This window comes from Schistocerca cancellata, chromosome 3, assembly GCF_023864275.1.
Source record: "Schistocerca cancellata isolate TAMUIC-IGC-003103 chromosome 3, iqSchCanc2.1, whole genome shotgun sequence".
Taxonomy (NCBI): Eukaryota; Metazoa; Arthropoda; class Insecta; order Orthoptera; family Acrididae; genus Schistocerca; species Schistocerca cancellata.
Genome location: NC_064628.1, coordinates 378986328 through 379006769, shown reverse-complemented (window position 1 = coordinate 379006769; position 20442 = coordinate 378986328). Strand labels below are relative to the sequence as shown.

The following is a 20442-nucleotide window of genomic DNA, read 5'->3' as shown; positions in this document are numbered from 1 at the left end:
CGGGTTGAGATTTCGTTCGGTTTTAATTATTTAATCTCTTTCTCAACGACACTGACACTAATATGAATAAATTGGTGCACTCCTGAGTGTTCGTTTGTAAAGGAACATTTGAAAACAGAGTTAAAGATTTCTGATTTTACTATGCTACTTCCAATTTCAGTTGCTGTTTTGTGTATGAGTGACTCGACACTACCTTTGGTACCACTAACAACCTTTATGTACGACGAGAATTGCTTCGGATTTCGTGAAAGATTTTTCGTCACTATTCTGGTACGGTAGTCACTCAAGGTTTCACCCATTAATCTCATGACTGCCAAACGCGTTTCATTCAGCATCTTTCTGTCTGTAGCCCTATGTGTTTGTATGCAATACGTTACATTTATTTACAGTCATGTTCATATTCACAGAACATTTACATTACTATGTGCTGCAGAATCGATTAGCATTTGAAACATATCGGCCCGCGGGTTCGATGTCAACATCCATATCGTGACGCAACACGACCTACCGGTAAAATGTGTCTGGGGCTCTCGCCGTCGCTATGAAGCGAATGTAACGGATCAGTGTGCTTGAGCAGACGTGCAAGATGTCTCGCAGACGTATGCGAGAATCGTACCGCCAAATCTGCGAATCTGAAAGAGGGCGCATTACTGGCATGAGAAAATGTGATGCATCCATCACGGAAATTACTGCCGAATAGCATTGCAGGACAAATCTGCGTCCTCCTCGGCCCTGGTGCAACACGGAACAGTACACCGTCAGGGTTGACAGTCCACAGTCCATCACCGTTTATTACGGCATGGGTTACGTGCGCGTCGTCCACTTCTCCACCTACACTACTGGCCGTTAAAATTGCTACACCAAGACGAAATGCAGGCGATAAACGGGTATTCATTAGACAAATATACTATACTAGAACTGACATGTGATTGACTGCATTTTCACGCAGTTTGGGTGCATTGATTCTAAGAAATCAGTACCCAGAACAACCACCTCGGGCCGTAATAACGGCCTTGATACGCCTGGGCATTGAGTCAAACTGAGCTTGGATGGCGTGTACAGGTACAGCTGCCCGTGCAGCTTCAACACGATACCACAGGTCATCAAGAGTAGTGACTGGCGTATTGTGACGAGCCAGTTGCTCAGCCACCATTGACCAGACGTTTTCAAATGGTGAGAGATCTGGAGAATGTGCTGGCCAGGTCAGCAGTCGAACATTTTCTGTATCCAGAAAGGCCCGTACAGGACCTGCAAAATGCGGTCGTGCATTATCCTGCCGAAATGTAGGGTTTAGCAGGGATCGAATGAAGGGTAGAGCCACGGGTCGTAACACATCTGATATGTTACATACACCGTTCAATGTGCCGTCAATGCGAACAAGAGGTGACCAGGACGTGTAACCAATGGCACCCCTTACCATCACGCCTGGTGATACGCCAGTAAGGCGATGACGAATACACGCTTCCAATGTGCGTTCACCGCGATGTCCCCAAACACGGATGCGACCATCATGATGCTGTAAACAGAACCTGGATTAATCCGAAAAAATGACGTTTTGCCATTCGTACACCCAGTTTCGTCGTTGAGTACACCAATGCAGGCGCTCCTGTCTGTGATGCAGCGTCAAGGGTAACTGCAGCCATGGTCTCCGAGCTGACAGTCCATGCTGCTGTAAACGTCGTCGAACTGTTCGTGCAGATGGTTGTTGTCTTGCAAACGCCCCATCTGTTGACTCAGGGATCGAGACGTGGCTGCACGATCCGTTACAAACATGCGGATAAGATGCCTGTCATCTCGACTGCTAGTGATACGAGGCTGTTGGGATCCAGCACGGCGTTCCGTATTATCCTCCTGAAGCCACCGATTCCATATTCTGCTAACAGTCATTGGATCTTGACCAACGCGAGCAGCAATGTCGCGATACGATAAACCGCAATCACGTTAGGCTACAATCCGACCTTTATCAAAGCCGGAAGCGTGATGGTATCCATTTCACCTCCTTACACGAGTCATCACAACAACGTTTCACCAAGCAACGCCGGTCAACTGCTGTTGGTGTATGAGAAATCGGTTGGAAACTTTCCTCGTGTCAGTACGTTGTAGGTGTCGCCACCGGCGCCAACCTTGTGTGAATGCTCTGAAAAGCTAATCATTTGCATATCACATCATCTTCTTTCTGTCGGTTAAATTTCGCGTCTGTAGCACGTCATCTTCGTGGTGTAGCAATTTTAATGGCCAATAGTGTAGGTGTAAACACGGTTAAAAGCTAAGTGGTATCATAGATTTCCGTAACTAAGTGAAATTCCGTAAGATCCTGCCTTATTACAACCTGTGGACATGCTCGATCTGTCATTAGATAGGTGTGCGACTGTGTTCATGTAGCGGCGAGTTTCAGCCTCAGTCCTGTTACATGTACAGCTACTTGCTCCGTAGGCATCTACATCTTCATCTACATGATTACTCTGCAATTCACATTTAAGTGCTTTGCAGAGGGTTCATCGAACCACAATCATACTCTCTCCACCATTCCACTCCCGAACAGCGCTCGGGAAAAACGAACACCTAAACCTTTCTGTTCGAGCTCTGATTTCTCTTATTTTATTTTGATGATCATTCCTCCCTATGTAGGTTGGGCTCACCAAAATATTTTCGCATTCGGAAGAGAAAGTTGGTGACTGAAATTTCGTAAATAGAAAAACGTCTTTGCTTTAATGACTTCCATCCCAACTCGCGTATCATATCTGCCACATTCTCTCCCCTATTACGTGATAATACAAAACGAGCTGCCCTTTTATGCACCCTTTCGATGTCCTCCGTCAATCCCACCTGGTAAGGATCCCACACCGCGCAGCAATATTCTAACAGAGAACGAATGAGTGTAGTGTAAGCTGTCTCTTTAGTTGATTTGTTGCATCTTCTAAGTGTCCTGACAATGAAACGCAACCTGCGGCTCGCCTTCCCTACAACATTATCTATGCGGTCTTTCCAACTGAAGTTGTTCGTAATTTTAACACCCAGGTACTTAGTTGAATTGACAGCCTTGAGAATTGTACTATTTATCGAGTAATCAAAAATGGCTCTGAGCACTATTGGACTTAACATCTATGGTCATCAGTCCCCTAGAACTTAGAACTACTTAAACCTAACTAACCTAAGGACAGCACATAACACCCAGCCATCACGAGGCAGAGAAAATCCCTGACCCCGCCTGGAATCGAACCCGGGAACCCGGGCGTGGGAAGCGAGAATCAAACGGATTTCTTTTGGAACTCATGTGGATCACCTCACACGTTTCGTTATTTAGCGTCAACTGCCACCTGCCACACCATACAGCAATCTTTTCTAAATCGCTTTGCAACTGATACTGGTCTGCGGATGACCTTACTAGACGGTAAATTACAGCATCATCTGCGAACAACCCAAGAGAACTGCTCAGATTGTCACCCAGGTCATTTGTATAGATCAGGAACAGCAGAGGTCCCAGGACGCTTCCCTGGGGAACACCCGATATCACTTCAGTTTTACTCGATGATTTTCCGTCTATTACTACGAACTGCGACCTTCCTGACAGGAAATCACGAATCCAGTCGCACAACTGAGACGATACGCCATAGGCCCGCAGCTTGACTAGAAGTCGCTTGTGAGGAACGGTGTCAAAAGCTTTCCGGAAATCTAGAAATACTGAATGAACTTGAGATCCCCTGTCGATAGCGGCCATTACTTCGTGCAGAAGTATCATGATCCCTTGAGACGTTTTCATTTTACATCTTTTCGCTCGTTTCCTTTTGAATGATCCTAACCGGTGTCCAATTGGGGCTACAGTCTGTCGTGCACCGCTTCGGTCTCCTGGGAGCTACAGGTGTCTTGTTCGGTGTGCTTGCTGTTGGCAGTGAGTCAGCCCGGGACAGTGACGAAGCACGCGCGCTTGTCCGGCAGGGACTGGAGGGGCCATGGACAAAATGGCGCAGTCGGCGGGTCTGGGGCAGTCGCCCAGCGAGATGGCGGTGCTGGCGGAGCGCGGCTACCAGCTGGGCAAGAAGCTGGGCGAGGGCTCCTACGCCAAGGTCTACGTGGCCGAGTACCGGCGCACCGGCAGTGCCGACACCCCGCAGGTGGTGGAGAAACTCGCCTGCAAGATCATCAACACAGCCGACGCGCCCAAGGACTTCGTCCGCAAGTTCCTGCCGCGCGAGCTCGACATCATCGCGCGCCTCCACCACCCGCACATCGTGCACATGCATAGCATCTGGCAGGTCAGCCAGCACTCCACTTGTCGGTCGCCGCACTCACTGGCATTGCCTACAGCAGTAACTATCCCCACACGCTTCTCGCTGAGCTGTTTCTGCACTGCACCTACGATTTCTAGTCCTGAACATAGGTAAGGCGACGGGGTGGAGGCTAGGAGCACTTGCACACGCACTTTAATACGGTACCTAAACGCACAGTCTAACATATCTGTTGCAACACTTGGTCTCATTTCTGTCACCCACGGCGATAGCAGCGCCCCAAGTGGCCATCAAGCGACATTTATGAGTACGATATTGGCTGAGAGCGAATATTAACGTTTATACAAATGAAATTATGCAATTTTGAAGACATTACTGGTCTCATACAGACATGATTGCATGTGTATAAACTGAAGTGGCAAGCGAAAATTTGTACCTTTTTCGGGAATCGAACCCGGATCTTCTGCTTACAGGGCAGGTGCGTTAGCCACTAAGCAACCCTCGCACAGTGATTCACACAACTGCTGGCACTCGCTACTTCAGTTGGTTGGTTGGCAGGTTGTTGTTTTTTTTTTTTTTTTTTTTTTGTGGGGGGTGGGACAGTGGACCAAACAGTGAGGCACGGAGGTCATTTGTCCGAGCGGATTATGGAAGGATGCGGTAGGAAGTCAGCTCCGCCCTTCTAAAGGAACCATTCTAGCATTTGCCTGAGGTGATTTAGAGACATCACAGGAAACCTAAATCAGGATGGCCACACAAAGGTTTGAATAGTCGTCCTCCTGAAAGGGGGGAAGTGTGCTAACCACTGTGCCACCTGCTTCATTCTATACACATTAGATCATATTTTTATGAGACTAGTAAAGTCTCTGAAATTGTGTCATTTCATTTCCATAGGTACCTGCACCTGCATTTTAAGCTGGGTTCCCCATTTACATTTGATGCTGAGGTGCTATTCCAGAACTTGGAGAGGCTCGGGAATTCTGTTCATGTGTAAAGGGGGAATTTCAAGTGGACTGGCATGGCACTGAGAATTTGGATCAAGGAGCGAGGCCTTCCAGGGTAATCCCTGCAGCTACACTATGTGATCAAAAGTATCTGGACACTCCCAGAAACATACGTTTTTCACATTAGGTGCATTGTGCTCCCACCTACTGCCAGGTACGCCATATCAGCGACTGCAGTAGTCATTAGACATCGTGACAGAGCAGAATGGGGCACTCCGTCGAACTCACAGACTTCGAACATGGTCAGGAGTAGTGGGGCAACCTTCGTACGGCCCCACTCTCCATTGTTGCCAAATTTATTCAAGATGGCGGCGATGACGTCATCCAAGACGGCGGCATGTCGACTTGGCAACAGTGCATGGCGTCATCCAAGATGGCGGCTTTTGGCAGGAAAATAGGCCAATTGGGCTATGTCCACTAACCTAACCCCAAGAAAAAATTACGGGAATTTCGAATTTTGGCGGGAAAATAGATCAATTGGGCTACGTCCACTAACCCTCCAGAAAAATTTGACACCAAATTCAAATTCCAACAAGATAATGCGTGCAAAACCGTACTTCTCTTCATTATTATTCATTATTAACATTCATTACCATTTATTATTATTTATTATCATTTACTATTATTTATTATTATTATTATTTCTTTCCTTTCTCAGACGTTATGTCTGGTTAAAAATGAAAAGTGACGCAGACCTTGATCAAGCGTGACTTCCTTTTAACTGTACGGTATATGTTACATTGCATTTAGGAACTTTCGGATAATTGAACATGTATCAATAATTACAGATTTCTGTAGTTGTATATATACATTTGGATGTAGGTGTATTGTGTTGACGTACTGGTGGATATTGTGTGGTATGACTCCTGTAGTTGATAGTATAATTGGTATAATGTCAACTTTATCCTGATGCCACATCTCCTTGACTTCCTCAGCCAGTTTGATGTATTTTTCAGTTTTTTCCCCTGTTTTCTTCTGTATATTTGTTGTATTGGGTACGGATATTTCGATTAGTTGTGTTAATTTCTTCTTTTTATTGGTGAGTATGATGTCAGGTTTGTTATGTGGTGTTGTTTTATCTGTTATAATGGTTCTGTTCCAGTATAATTTGTACTCATCACTCTCCAGTACATTTTGTGCTGCATACTTGTATGTGGGAATGTGTTGTTTTATTAGTTTATGTTGTATGGCAAGTTGTTGATGTATTATTTTATCTACATTGTCATGTCTTCTGGCGTATTTGTATTTGCTAGTATTGTACATCCGCCTGTGATGTGATCTACTGTTTCTATTTGTTGTTTGCAAAGTCTGCATTTATCTGTTGTGGTATTGGGATCTTTAATAATATGCTTGCTGTAATATCTGGTGTTAATTGTTTGATCCTGTACTGCAATCATGAATCCTTCTATCTCACTGTATAGAAGTATATTGCCTTTTCTTAGCCATGTGTTGGATGCGTGTTGATCGATGTGTGGCTGTGTTAGATGATACGGGTGCTTGCCATGTAGTGTTTTCTTTTTCCAATTTCCTTTCTTCCTATCTGTTGATGTTATGTGATCTAAAGGGTTGTAGAAGTGGTTATGAAATTGCAATGGTGTAGCCGATGTATTTATATGAGTGATTGCTTTGTGTATTTGGCTAGTTTTTACTCGTTCTATAAAGAATTTACTTAAATTGTCTACCTGTCCATAATGTAGGTTTTTTATGTCGATAAATCCCCTTCCTTCTTCCTTTCTGCTTAATGTGAATCTTTCTGTTGCTGAATGTATGTGATGTATTCTATATTTGTGGCAATGTGATCGTGTAAGTGTATTGAGTGCTTCTAGGTCTGTGTTACTCCATTTCACTACTCCAAATGAGTAGGTCAATATTGGTATAGCATAAGTATTTATAGCTTTTGTCTTGTTTCTTGCTGTCAATTCTGTTTTCAGTATTTTTGTTCGTCTTTGTCTATATTTTCTTTTCGTTCTTCTTTAATATTTGTATTATCTATTCCTATTTTTTGTCTGTATCCAAGATATTTATAGGCCTCTGTTTTTTCCATCGCTTCTATGGAGTCGCTGTGGTTATCCACTATGTAATCTTCTTGTTTAGTGTGTTTTCCCTTGACTATGCTATTTTTCTTATATTTGTCTGTTCCAAAAGCCATATTTATATCATTGTTGAATACTTCTGTTATATTTAGTAATTGGTTGAGTTGCTGATTTGTTGCTGCCAGTAGTTTTAGATCATCCCTGTATAGCAAATGTGTGATTTTGTGTTGGTATGTTCCAGTAATATTGTATCCATAATTTGTATTGTTTAGTATGTTGGAAAGTGGGTTCAGAGTAAGGCAGAACCAGAAAGGACTTAATGAGTCTCCTTGGTATATTCCACAATTAATCTGTATTGGCTGTGATGTGATATTATTTGAATTTGTTTGGATATTAAGTGTGGTTTTCCAGTTTTTCATGTTTAGGAACTGTATCAATTTAGGATCTACTTTGTATATTTCCAATATCTGTAGTAACTCTCAAAAGCTTTTTGGTAATCAATGTATGCGTAGTGTAGCGACCTTTGTTTAGTTTTAGCTTGATATGTCACCTCTGCATCTATTATCTGTTGTTCTTTACATCCTTGTGCTCCTTTGCAGCAGCCCTTTCGTTCTTCATTTATAATTTTGTTCTGTGTTGTATGTGTCATTAATTTCTGTGTAATGACTGAAGTTAATATTTTGTACATTGTTGGTAGGCATGTTATGGGGCGATATTTTGCTGGGTTTGCTGTGTCTGCTTGATGTTTAGGTTTCAGATAAGTTATTCCTTGTGTAAGTGTATCAGGGACTCTGTATGGGTCTGCAATGTAACTGTTAAATAATTTAGATAGATGTGAATGTGTTGAGGTGAACTTCTTTAGCCAGAAATTTGCTATTTTATCTTTTCCAGGAGCTTTTCAATTGTGTGTAGAATTATTTGCTCAGGTGACTTCATGTCGCAAAATTATCACTTCAGGCATTTGTGGTATCATCTTGTATGTGTCTGTTTCTGCTTGTATCCACCGTGCATATCTGTTATGTTGTATCGGGTTTGACCACATGTTGATCCAGAAGTGTTCCATGTCTGTTATGTTTGGTGGATTGTCTATTTTAATGTGTGTGTTATCTATTGTCTGGTAAAATTTCTTTTGGTTTGTGTTGAATGTTTGGTTTTGTTTCCTTCTATTTTCACTTTTTTTGTATCTTCTGCTTCTTTTCATCTAATTGCTCTATCGCTTCTTGTTGTGAGATTTTACCTAACCTTTTTCGTTTTTTGTCTGATATTTCATTTCTTATAAATTGTGTTAACTGTCCGATGTCTTTTCTCAATTTTTCTATTCAGATCTGTAGCCTGTGTTGCCATGCTGGTTTTGTGGGTTTATTCTGTGTTTTGGTTGGTTCTGATCTCTGCCTAGTGTGTATATTTAGTGTAGTGAGTGTTCCTACATAAACCAGTAGTTGTAACTCTTCCATAGTTGTATTTTCATTTATTTTGTTGTGTATGATTGTGTTGATAGTTGTTATTGTTGTTTCGACTTGTGGGTTATTTGGTGGTCTACGCAAGAAAGGTCTAATGTGTGTATTTGTGTCTTTGGATTCTATATATGTCAGCTGAAATTTTTCTTCTATATCTAACATGTGTGTCACTTCGTGTTCTATTTGTGCTTGTTCTGGTGGCTGTCTTAAGATTTCGTTTTCCTCTGATTGTTTAATTGATGCGTGATGTTCTTTGTTTGTTTGCTCTGGGATGTTTGAGTCCATTACTGTATTTTCTTCTTCTTTTGATTGCACATTATTTTGTTCCCGTATTTGTTGTACTTGTTGTTTGATGTTTTCTAATTCTGACTGGGGTATCCTGTTATTTTTTATTATTACACGGATCTGATCAGATTAAAAAACTTAATTCTGGGTTGTGTTGGTTCCTAAGTTTGTTGCTTGGTAATAACAGAACATGAGGTGTCGGTTAACTTCCTCTGATCATCTCATCCTCTGTCTTTGTTTTCCTTCTAGAGTAGTTGCAGGAAGCATATCCTGTAAAATACCTCTATTTGGATTTAAATCATTTTCCATGTGGCTAGCAGTGTCGTTACCATTGTGGACGGGCATAGGGTTCAAGCGTCGTCCCCGACCATGACAGCACTTGTCCGAGGCTTGATTAGTTCTGTCTTGAACCAACTAATCACACTAAAAGGGGAGTTAGTCCTATTAGTGGTTTGTTCTTTTCGTCGCCTTTTACGACTGGCAGAACATAATGGGGGCCTATTCTTTTCCCAGGCCTCCATGGGGTTTATTATTATTATTATTATTATGTGACCGAGAACGCCGTGCTATACTTTTGGCGCCAAAGTTTGCTCAATAGCTAAATCCGCCATGAGTGTACAAGAGCACGTTTGCGCCACGATACCCCTCGCTAAGTTAGTTGACTCTCTCTCGCGCATGCGTTATAGTCGGACACGCGCCCCGCGGACGTCCGACCGCTTACGTCACACACCCTCGATCGCCCCCTCCGTACACGTGACGGACATAGTTTTCTGTAAATATGCTAACACCCACATCGCCTACCTAACCTATCAATTATCTAAGTACTTAATTCCACTTCAATTTTAATCATATTAAATAATTCAATTTACAATATCATATACATATGCAAAGGTGTTCAGCTACCTACTTTCAAATACTTTTAGAGGACCAGACCGCAACCTCTTCCTAGCAACCCTCACCGAGTTTGAATTCTGTCAGTAAAGAAACGTCACTTGCACTTTCGCTACCAACCTAAGAAAATTGTGCTTAAAGAAAAGGCACTTGTACTAATCTCATCCACCCGACCAGCACTTCCTCCTAGAATCAGGCCCCAAGTGTGAAATCTGCCAGTAAACATAGCTCACTTGCGTCTTCGCTACCAACGTAAGAAAATTGCTGAAAACGAAGTGTACCTCCCCCACCACTTCCTAGGGGGCAGCTGGTAAAAGGACTAAACCCGCACTAGGCTGATGGAAGGACGAAGGAGTGTACTTTATTTATTTGGGGGCAATTTATTTAGCAATGGAGTATATGCATTACAAAACACACGCTCTGACATGCCGCACACCATACAGACCTGCAAACCACTAGCACATAACTCATTTGTCCGCAGCTCGTGGTCGTGCGGTAGCGTTCTCGTTTCCCCCGCCCGGGTTCGATTCCCGGCGGGGTCAGGGATTTTCTCTGCCTCGTGATGACTGGGTGTTGTGTGATGTCCTTAGGTTAGTTAGGTTTAAGTAGTTCTAAGTTCTAGGGGACTGATGACCAAAGCTGTTAAGTCCCATAGTGCTCAGAGCCATTTGAACCATTTGAACCATAACTCATTTATAAGGCTCTAGACACAAGCTTGCTAATTCTAAACAGTTAAAAATAAGGCATAGCACAGCTTATAGACATGCGAACTGCTCGTAAATAATGCAAAACATTTACGTCCAAACACCCAAACAACTCCTACTTTTCGCAAATAATTTCAGTGCAGACATGCAAACTGCTCCTAAATAATACAGCAGTATGATGTGTAGACACGCTAAGTACTCGTAAACTATTCAAATAGCGCATATGAAGGCCTACCGACCCAATTCCGAAATAATGCAATCAACGTGCACAAGCATAGTACAGTGAGTACACAGGAGGGAGCAACAAGTAACGTATACCTCCATACACGCGCACACCCCCTGCTCGGATTCCGCAAACATGAAGTGGCGGCACCTCCCTCATACGTAGCACCTGTGAAATTCCTATCCAAACACGTGCTCACCTACACACACGTGCTGATGTGATCGGGTGGGACTGCAACCCCGAGCTTCAGCCGAACGCAGGCCAAAGTTGTATATGGGCGCCGTTAATGACCGAGCTTTTACTTACACACACAACGCGCACTCCAAGCAGAGCCACGCGCGTTCGGCCTTCCTCACTCTAACTGCTGTCCAGCGAAAACGCTTCAGAATTCCATTCCACAATAGCAGAACCTGCTTTCCCCCCTTTGCAATTCTAACGGCCCATAAGTGACGACAGACTGATGCTTCACCAAACGCGCCACGACCCCTGCAAAGTGAGGCAGCCACAGCTTGCACCAGCCAGCCGCCGCCACCGAACACCGGTGAAAGTTGCATTTCAAGCAGCGCTCACACCAGACTCATATTCGAGGCATCTCCAGGTGCCTCTCGTCTCTGCTGTTGAATGCAAGGCCTGTTGACACACACACACACACACACACACACACACACACACACACACACACACACGTGGCCATCCTCTCTACTCATCCCATAACATAAGCAATAGTTACTTTACAATCCAATATATACAAAGCCTACACAGTGTAAGCCACAGGAACTTTGACAATATCAACTACATGCCCCAATGCTCTCCATCCGTAAGGAAGCACTGTGAACCTACTCTTTCTTACTACACACGTGACACTCAGCGGTAATCAGCCCTTCTACATCAACGACGGAAGTCCCTCTCAGAACTGTTCCACAAATTCGGCGATCGCTTCCCCTCAACAAAAATGCGTTACTCTCTCTTCTTCTTTGCCTGCTCGCTTTTTTTCAACAAACATCTACAGACTCATAGACTACAAGAACACACCAAAATTTTTCGAAGTACAGCATCCTGTAAACCACTGAGTAACTAGAAACAAACAGACCAAAAAAATGATATTCGCACTCACGAATACCGAAGTCGTTGATGTCATTATACTTACAGTTACATGTTGCGATCGCAGTCTCAATTGATTGGCATTTGACAATGCGCTAAGTGTCGGAATTACACTCTCTTGACCCCTGTTACTCTGGAAATATCTCTACCGTCCTCACGACTTCCTCTCTACTCATCACATAACATAAACAATATTAACTTTACAATGCAATATATACAAACGCTACACAATGTACACCACATTAACTTTGCAGTACAGTATATACACATTTGACACAAAACAGTGCACTTATCCAGTATATCTCTACAACATGCGAAGAAAAACATCCTATTCCTACAGCGTCTATATAACGCAATGCTCTCCAATTCTAGGAAAGCACTGTCAACCTACTCTTTCTCTCTACAGACCCGACACTCAGAGCTAATCTTCCCTCATACATCAGCAGACCTAAGTCACCCTCAGAACTCTTTTACAAATTCGGTATCGTTGCCCCTCAGCACAAACGCCTTACTGTCTCTCCTTCCTTGTCTGTTCGCTTTTCTACAAACATCCTCAGTCTCATAGACTGCAAGAACATATGTACTTTCTCGATAATATTACGCCATTTTAGCTGTGCTTCTCAATATCATGCACTAGACTACACCTTACCAATCACTAGTTCATAATAATTCCCAAGATATAGACTTCAAATTAATTGTCTACAAAAGCCGAACTTTATCTATGTGCAGCATGCTGTAAACCACTGACTTACTAGAAACAAATATACGCAAAATGATATTTCCACTCACGAATACCGGTCTCAGTCATGTAACATATTCGAGATCTTGGCTATAATTTACACATCAACTAAGGTCTGTCCCAGGTCTAGAGAACAGACAAGCATGTATCCAACACACCACAATCGATCTTCATTCAACTAAATAAAGGAAGCAAATGTGCAGAAGTAGTCAACTGAACAATCTACATCCCATCGAATAATACTCCAACGCAAATCAATCATCCTCTCAAATTATCACTTGATCACCAAAGCCGCCCAACACATACTATTACTTCACTATTCGGTCGTCTAGAGGACATCTGAGTTAACTCTTACAGATTGACGCATTCCAACAGGTCTCTGCATTTGGACAGCTGCTCCAGTTATTTATTATTATTTATTATCATTTATGACCATTTACTATTACTTATTATCATTTATTATTTATTATTATTTATATCATGCGCGTGTGTTCGCCACGAGGTCCGGAGTCCAACTGGGTTACTACACATTTCCACCAGCAAAGGGCCTTATTCGAGATGTCCGATTTTGGTAGAGAGTTTGAATTTTGGTGGAAGATCATACAATTAGTCTACCTAACAAAAATGGCTCCAAGTTCAACTGTGTTTAGCTCCTATCACAACCACCAGAGCGCTCTGTCATCACGTAAGTTGATCTCGCAATTACCATTATTCAAGATGGCTGCAACCAGTGCGAAACGTGTCACCTTTCCCGAACCTGCATGCAACTTGGCTTGAGTCACACCCTACACATCGTTCAGCTGATCCCATTTCCAGATCTTTGCGCATCTGATGTCTGCAATTTAAGTCGGAGAAAGACATATCCATTACCTTCTGCAGCCTGTCTAGAAACAGAACGACCTCAGTTACTGCAACAGGACCTTGTCTTGACCATTCGCCAGAAATGCGAGTGCTGCCAGCAGCATGTCAGAACCACATATCTATCCATCTAAACAGCCATCCACTCAGCCCCAGAACCAGCACGCCGAAGTGGGATCTCTCTATAACTGCTCTCCAGCTATTGTCTAACGACATTAACTGCATAAATGGATTCCTGAATAGCGCAGATCTCTATCCCCCCCCCCCCTGCATCTCCATCTCGACATGTAAAGAATGTCTCTCCTCCAGCCAGCGAACCCGACGTCATTCACGCTGCGCTGACAATTTCCACTCACAAATCTTAAACACTCGCATATATAAATGCCTATTCACTCCTGCCAAAACTCACTTAATAATAAAAAAGCATTTTTCCATTTCTAAGCATAGATTAGTATGCATTTAGAACAAATAGACAAACATAATTCCAAGCAGAAGTCATACATATGATTAAAAAAAAATGACCTCAATTTAGTTTATCCAGCATTTATTTAGATGTGCTAATGATACAGTAGTAGATGAGTCGTGTCATCCACTCGCTCATTCCTTCAACACACACTTTCACAGAACTTTTTCTACTTATATACCACCCACTCTCTTATAATAATTTTGTACAACCATTTACTCCCCCACATACAACCCAGCTCAATAGAACATAATAATTCCTTTTTCCACAGATAGTCATATTTGGTGAACAATTAAATATACTAAATTATGCATACATGTAGTCAAATAAGCAAATACTTTTACCGACATACAGACCCCTCTCACTGAGGATAAGGCATTTAATATTATATACTTAAACACAGACCAATGATAACAACATTCCGACACGCACCTTGGCCTTGTAATAAAGATACAATTCATTTTCCTATACGGTACACAATCCCCATTTTACATCAGAGCACCCTCAGTCGACCCAAGTCGGTCTCAGAACAGTTCAGCTAATTCGAGAGACTTTTCCCGTTGGCAGAAACGCGTCAGTCTTTCTGATCAGAGCCTGCTCCCATTTCTACAGACATCTCCTGACTCACGTATTAGAAGACCAAAAAATATTTTAAATATAATATTATAAAATTCACCACGTACTCGTCGATATTAAGCACAGTTCTAGTACTTTAGTGTGCCATAGACCTCTGACTAACTAGAATTCCTGCCCTGCACAGACATTAACACGGGCTGATGCACGGCCTCTCACAGGAAACTACGCCTTGCACCTTGTAAATCATATTCTTACAGTCGATACGATAACATTAAACCATTTTAAATAAAGGACAACCACAACACAAGGAAACTAGAAGAGCCTGGTGGCGTTGTGGCGACTTTCCAAACTACGCCCCGAAAGTGATTGACGGCCTCTACATTTAAACTCATATGTCGCAATGACCCAATAGTTGATAACTCTGCGTTCCATTTATAGTGATTGTTCATTTTGCATACAAGTACGGGATCATCGTTTTCAGTGCTAGCAACCCCAGAAGTTGCGGTCCATCAACAAAAATTTGTACCCCAACTCAAAGAAGCATTGTCAATCTATCATTATGTGGTACCCAATGCACGGATGGGCTGCATAAGACACCACCGATCTACTGTAATATTATCCATCACAGCTGAAATCGCGAAAAATTTTACAGTAAGTCCAACACCGGCCAATCATGTGACAGCATGTTCTCCTAATTTCAGTATCATAGCTAAACGATACCTCCTCTGCTTTGCAAGTATCATTGCGAGCATTGATAGATCACTGCTCAATACGCCCATTCCCACTTAATTCTCGAACACATAAAAACGATCAAAGTATACCAGACAACGATATACATATTTCTAAGGCCTCGTGCATAGTACACGATCAGTCTCTCTGCGTATGGCGGTCACAGAGCAATCTCGCCCTCTTACGTTAAAAGATCATCCTCACCTCGGCATTGACCATCCTACCCAATTAATCCTCAACCGAGCAGACGAATATAGCTACACTTCACCTCTCTTGACTGAATAGAGCTTTCCTAGTCCTAACCCCTCCAAGTGCACCACATTTCTCGAGATGTAACCAATCGACATTAACTAAAAGATTACACCACATTTGTCATTGTTTAGGCCGGCCATTGTGGCCGAGCGGTTCTAGACGCTTCATTCTGGAACCGCGCGACCGCTACGTTCGCTGGTTCATATCCTGCCTCGGGCATGGATGTGTGTGATGTCCTTAGGTTAGTTCGGTTTAAGTAGTTCTAAGTTCTAGGCGACTGATGACCTCAGATGTTAAGTCCCATAGTGCTCAGAGCCATTTGAACCATTTTGTCATTGTTTAGTTTCCTAGCGAGTCTGGGAAGTACGGAACGGTACATTAAAGGAAAGTTAATTTATGATTCTCTTGTAATGTACAGGCATTTGCTGAGTAATGGCGTTTTCCTTTAATAACAAAAGATTTTCCTTAAATAGCAGAAGACACGACCTTTTTGCAGAAAGACGTCGTATATGTACCCAACAAAGCAGAATTTTGTTCGCTTCATTTCAGTCAAATTAGTTCACGAGGAGTTTAGGAAACCTATATGGAATGTAAGAACTACATTATTTAACGTACTAAATAATCCACCACAACTGTAGGCGAAAGAAGAATCACACAGACATGATAATAAATCGTCAAAATCAATAAAACTGTTTCCTAGCACAGGATAGACCAGTTCCACAATTGTTGCTAAATCTGAGACACAAACGGCAAGAATCTTCAACACATTAACTTTTGAAGCAAAAGTAATTACATTTAGCCGGCCGAAGTGGCCGTGCGGTTCTAGGCGCTGCAGTCTGTGACCGCTACGGTCGCAGGTTCGAATCCTGCCTCGGGCATGGATGTGTGTGATGTCTTTAGGTTAGTTAGGTTTAACTAGTTCTAAGTTCTAGGGGACTAATGACCTCAGAAGTTTGGTCCCATAGTGCTCAGAGCCATTTGAACCATTTTTAATTACATTTACAAAAATGTTAGTATATTAGAAAGGGGAGGGGACTGTAAGGGTAGGCAAATCATTAGACTCTATAAAAAATTTTAAGTGTCAGGGAAAGTCTCTATGATAATAACAGCAGACGACAGCAGAAGTACACGCTTCTCATGCATGAAATACGAGTTTATATTCTCTTGTTTTCATGGGAACAAGCTACAAATACACACATGTACGAAAGTATTTCTTCACGAATATGTTGTAGCTTGTTCCGCTAGATTCAGCTGTTTTTAACTGTATATCACGATAATTCATGTCTCTCAGTAATTTACCGACGCGTGGAACGCAAAAATAGAACAACTGTTTCGTTAAGTAAGTAGAAAATAATTAAAAACGAACATTACCCTTACGACGCATGTGACTGTCTGCTTCCTCACCGCTAGGGGTGCTAGTGTAGCTCCAGCTGTCAAACGCTAACAACAGAGACTGTCGGTGATTGTATGCATTAGGCTGTGCTGTACCTAAGACCGTATACAGACATCGATAATATCGGAACAGAAGTATCGGTATCATCTGTCTGCCAACTAAAAAGCGAGCAGGGGACTGCTAACTCTCTCCACCCAGGTGTGCGAACAGCAGCATAACGCAGTAGTATACCTAGACCTAAAAAAATATCGATACTTCCGTAATATCAGAACAGAAGTATTGATTAGTATTGTTGCAAATACAACAACCGCTCACTTCACGAAAGACACCTACCTAAAGACTGGAAAGCGGTACAGTTCACACCAAACAACAACACAGAAAAACTGCTCAACTTTAGACACACGTCATTGAATCCGATTTGCGCCACAGTAATGGAACAAATTGGCTTTGAACATTATGAATTATTACATTGATGGATAAGTTATTAGCGTTTTTTATGCTGGTATTCTGGTTGCTATAGGTCTATTTATCGAGTGTCATTTTTTAGTTCACTGTTGTTATTTGAGTTTACAGATTGTTACTTTGCCATTTGGAGATAGTGAGTGGAGCTGTGCACACTAGAAAATGGAGTATCAAGTGGACAAATTTAAATATTTACATCTACATCTACATCAATACTCCGCAAGCTACCTGACGGTGTGTGGCGGAGGGTACTTTGAGTACCTCTATCGGTTCTCCCTTCTATTCCAGTGTCGTATTGTTCGTAGAAAGAAAGATTGTCGGTATGCCTCTGTGTGGGCTCTAATCTCTCTGATTTTATCCTCATGGACTCTTCGCGAGATATACGTAGGAGGGAGCAATATACTGCTTGATTCCTCGGTGAAGGTATGTTCTCGAAACTTCAACAAAAGCCCGTACCGAGCTACTGAGCGTCTCTCTTGCAGAGTCTTCCACTGGAGTTTGTCTATCATCTCCGTAACGCTTTCGCGATTACTAAATGATCCTGTAACGAAGCGCGCTGCTCTCTGTTGGATCTTCTCCATCTCTTCTATCAAGCCTATCTGGTACGGATCCCACACTGCTGAGCAGTATTCAAGCAGTGGGCGAACAAGTGTACTGTAACCTACTTCCTTTGTTTTCGGATTTCATTTCCTTAGGACTCTTCCAATCATCGTCAGTCTGGCATCTGCTTTTCCAACGATTAATTTTATATGGTCATTTCGTTTTAAATCATTCCTAATGTCTACTCCCAGGTAATTTATGGAATTAACTGCTTCCAGTTGCTGACATGCTATATTGTAACTAAATGATAAAGGATCTTTGTTTTTGTGTATTCGCAGCACATTACACTTGTCTACATTGAGATTCAATTGCCATTCCACCATGCGTCAATTCGTTGCAAATACTCCTGCATTTCAGTACAATTTTCCACTGTTACAACCTCTCGATATACCACAGCATCATCCGCATAAAGCCTCAGTGAACTTCCGATGTTATCCACAAGGTCATTTATGTATATTCTGAATATCAACGGTCCTCCAACACTCCCCTGCGGCACACCTGAAATCACTCTTACTTCGGAAGACTTCTCTCCATTGAGAATGACATGCTGCGTTCTGTTATCTAGGAACTCGTCAATCCAATCACACAATTGTTCTGATAGTCCATATGTTCCTATTTTGTTCATCAGACGACTATGGGAGACTGTATCGAAAGCCTTGCGGAAGTCAAGAAACACGGCATCTACCTGGGAACCCGTGTCTATGGCCCTCTGAGTCTCGTGGACGAATAGCGCGAGCTGGTTTTCACACGATCGTCTTTTTCGAAACCCATGCTGCTTCCTACAGAGTAGATTTCTAGTCTCCAGAAAAGTCATTATACTCTAACATAATACGTGTTCCAAAATTCTACAACTGATGGACGTTAGAGATATAGGTCTATAGTTCTGCACATCTGTTCGACGTCCCTTCTTGAAAACGGGGATGACCTGTGCGCTTTTCTAATCCTTTGGAGCGCTACGCTCTTCTAGAGACATACGGTACAGCGCTGCAAGAAGGGGGACAAGTTCCTTCGCGTACTCTGTGTAAAATCAAACTGGTATCCCATGAGGTCCAGCGGCCTTTCCTCTTTTGAGCGATTTTAATTGTTTTTCTGTCCCTCTGTCATCTATTTCGATATCTACCATTTTGCCATCTGTGCGACAATCTAGAGAAGGAACTACAGTTCAGTCTTCCTCTGTGAAACAGCTTTGGAAAAAGACATTTAGTATTTCAGCCTTTAGTCTGTCATCCTCTGTTTCAGTACCATTTTGGCCACAGAGTGTATTTCCGACATACTCCTCTGTTTGAGTTCAGCCGAAGGGCGACAGCAGCAGAGGCAGCCAGAGACATTTGCTCCACGAATGGAGATAACGCCACTGACCAGAGCACGGCAAGAAAATCGTTTCCTCGTTTTAAGGAGGATCGTTTTGACATTGGTCACATTCTACGTTCAGGAGGACCTTCACGGTTTGGATGAAGATCGTTTAAACGCTTTAATCTACAGTGATCCATGTCAGTGTACTCGATAACGGCAAATGTTATGAATTGTGATTGTTCCACGATCGTGTGACATCTGCATGCCATGAGGAAGGTGCAAAAATCGGGTATATGGGTACCGCATGCTCTAAGCCAAAACCGGCACGTGGCCATATGTGCATCCTTGCTTGCCCCTCATCAGATGGTTCGTGAACAACACCAACCATTCCTATTCTGGTAACAATAAATGGTGTCTTTATGCTAACGTAAGGAAACTAAAGGAATGATTGAGCCCAAACAAAGCAGCAACTGCCCGTACAAAGAGCTGCGTGCATCCACAAAAGGTAATGTTATGCATCTGGTGGAACAGTGACGGTGTGTTGTACTACGAATTGCTTCCCCGAGGTGTAGCCATTACTGGTGACATTTACTGTCAATACCTGAGGCGTCTTGCAGAGGCAGTCCGAGGACAACGACCAGGAAGACTGAGTGAAGTGATGCTACTTCACGACATCACCCGCCCGCATTCTGCTAGACTGACACAAGGCACTATAAAGGAGTTTGTGCTGTGAAGTCATTCCGCACACACCTTATTCACCCGATCTTGCGCCCTCAGATTTTCACCTTTTCCGCTCTCTATCGAACAACCTTCGAGGAACTACCTTTCCTGATGAAAACGCGCTCCGAAAATTGCTCGACGACTTCTTGGCCTCAAAATCAAGTGATTTCTGCAGTTGCGAAATCTAAAAGTTACCACAGCGTTGGCAGACTGTCGTAAATAGTGAAGGATGATATATTACTGATGACTAAAGTCTTTGTTTTCTGAGCCGGCCGTGGTGCCGATGGTTCTAGGCGCTTCAGTCCAGAACCACGCGACTGCTACGGTCGCAGGTTCGAATCCTGCCTCGGGCATGTATGTGTGTGATGTCCTTAGGTTAGTTAGTTTTAAGTAGCTCTAAGTTCTAGGGGACTGATGACCTCAGATGTTAAGT

The 20442-nt window shown here is 42.8% G+C and overlaps 1 protein-coding gene across 1 annotated transcript in view; it reads left to right on the top strand.

Moving 5' to 3' along the window:
- The first annotated feature begins 3950 nt into the window (after positions 1-3950).
- The window catches only part of LOC126176314 (testis-specific serine/threonine-protein kinase 1-like), a 104021-nt gene continuing 87529 nt past the window's right edge, over positions 3951-20442 (top strand). Inside the window, exon 1 of the mRNA XM_049923465.1 lies at positions 3951-4253. Coding sequence (XP_049779422.1) covers positions 3951-4253 — 303 coding nt within the window. The remainder of the gene's footprint in view (positions 4254-20442) is intronic.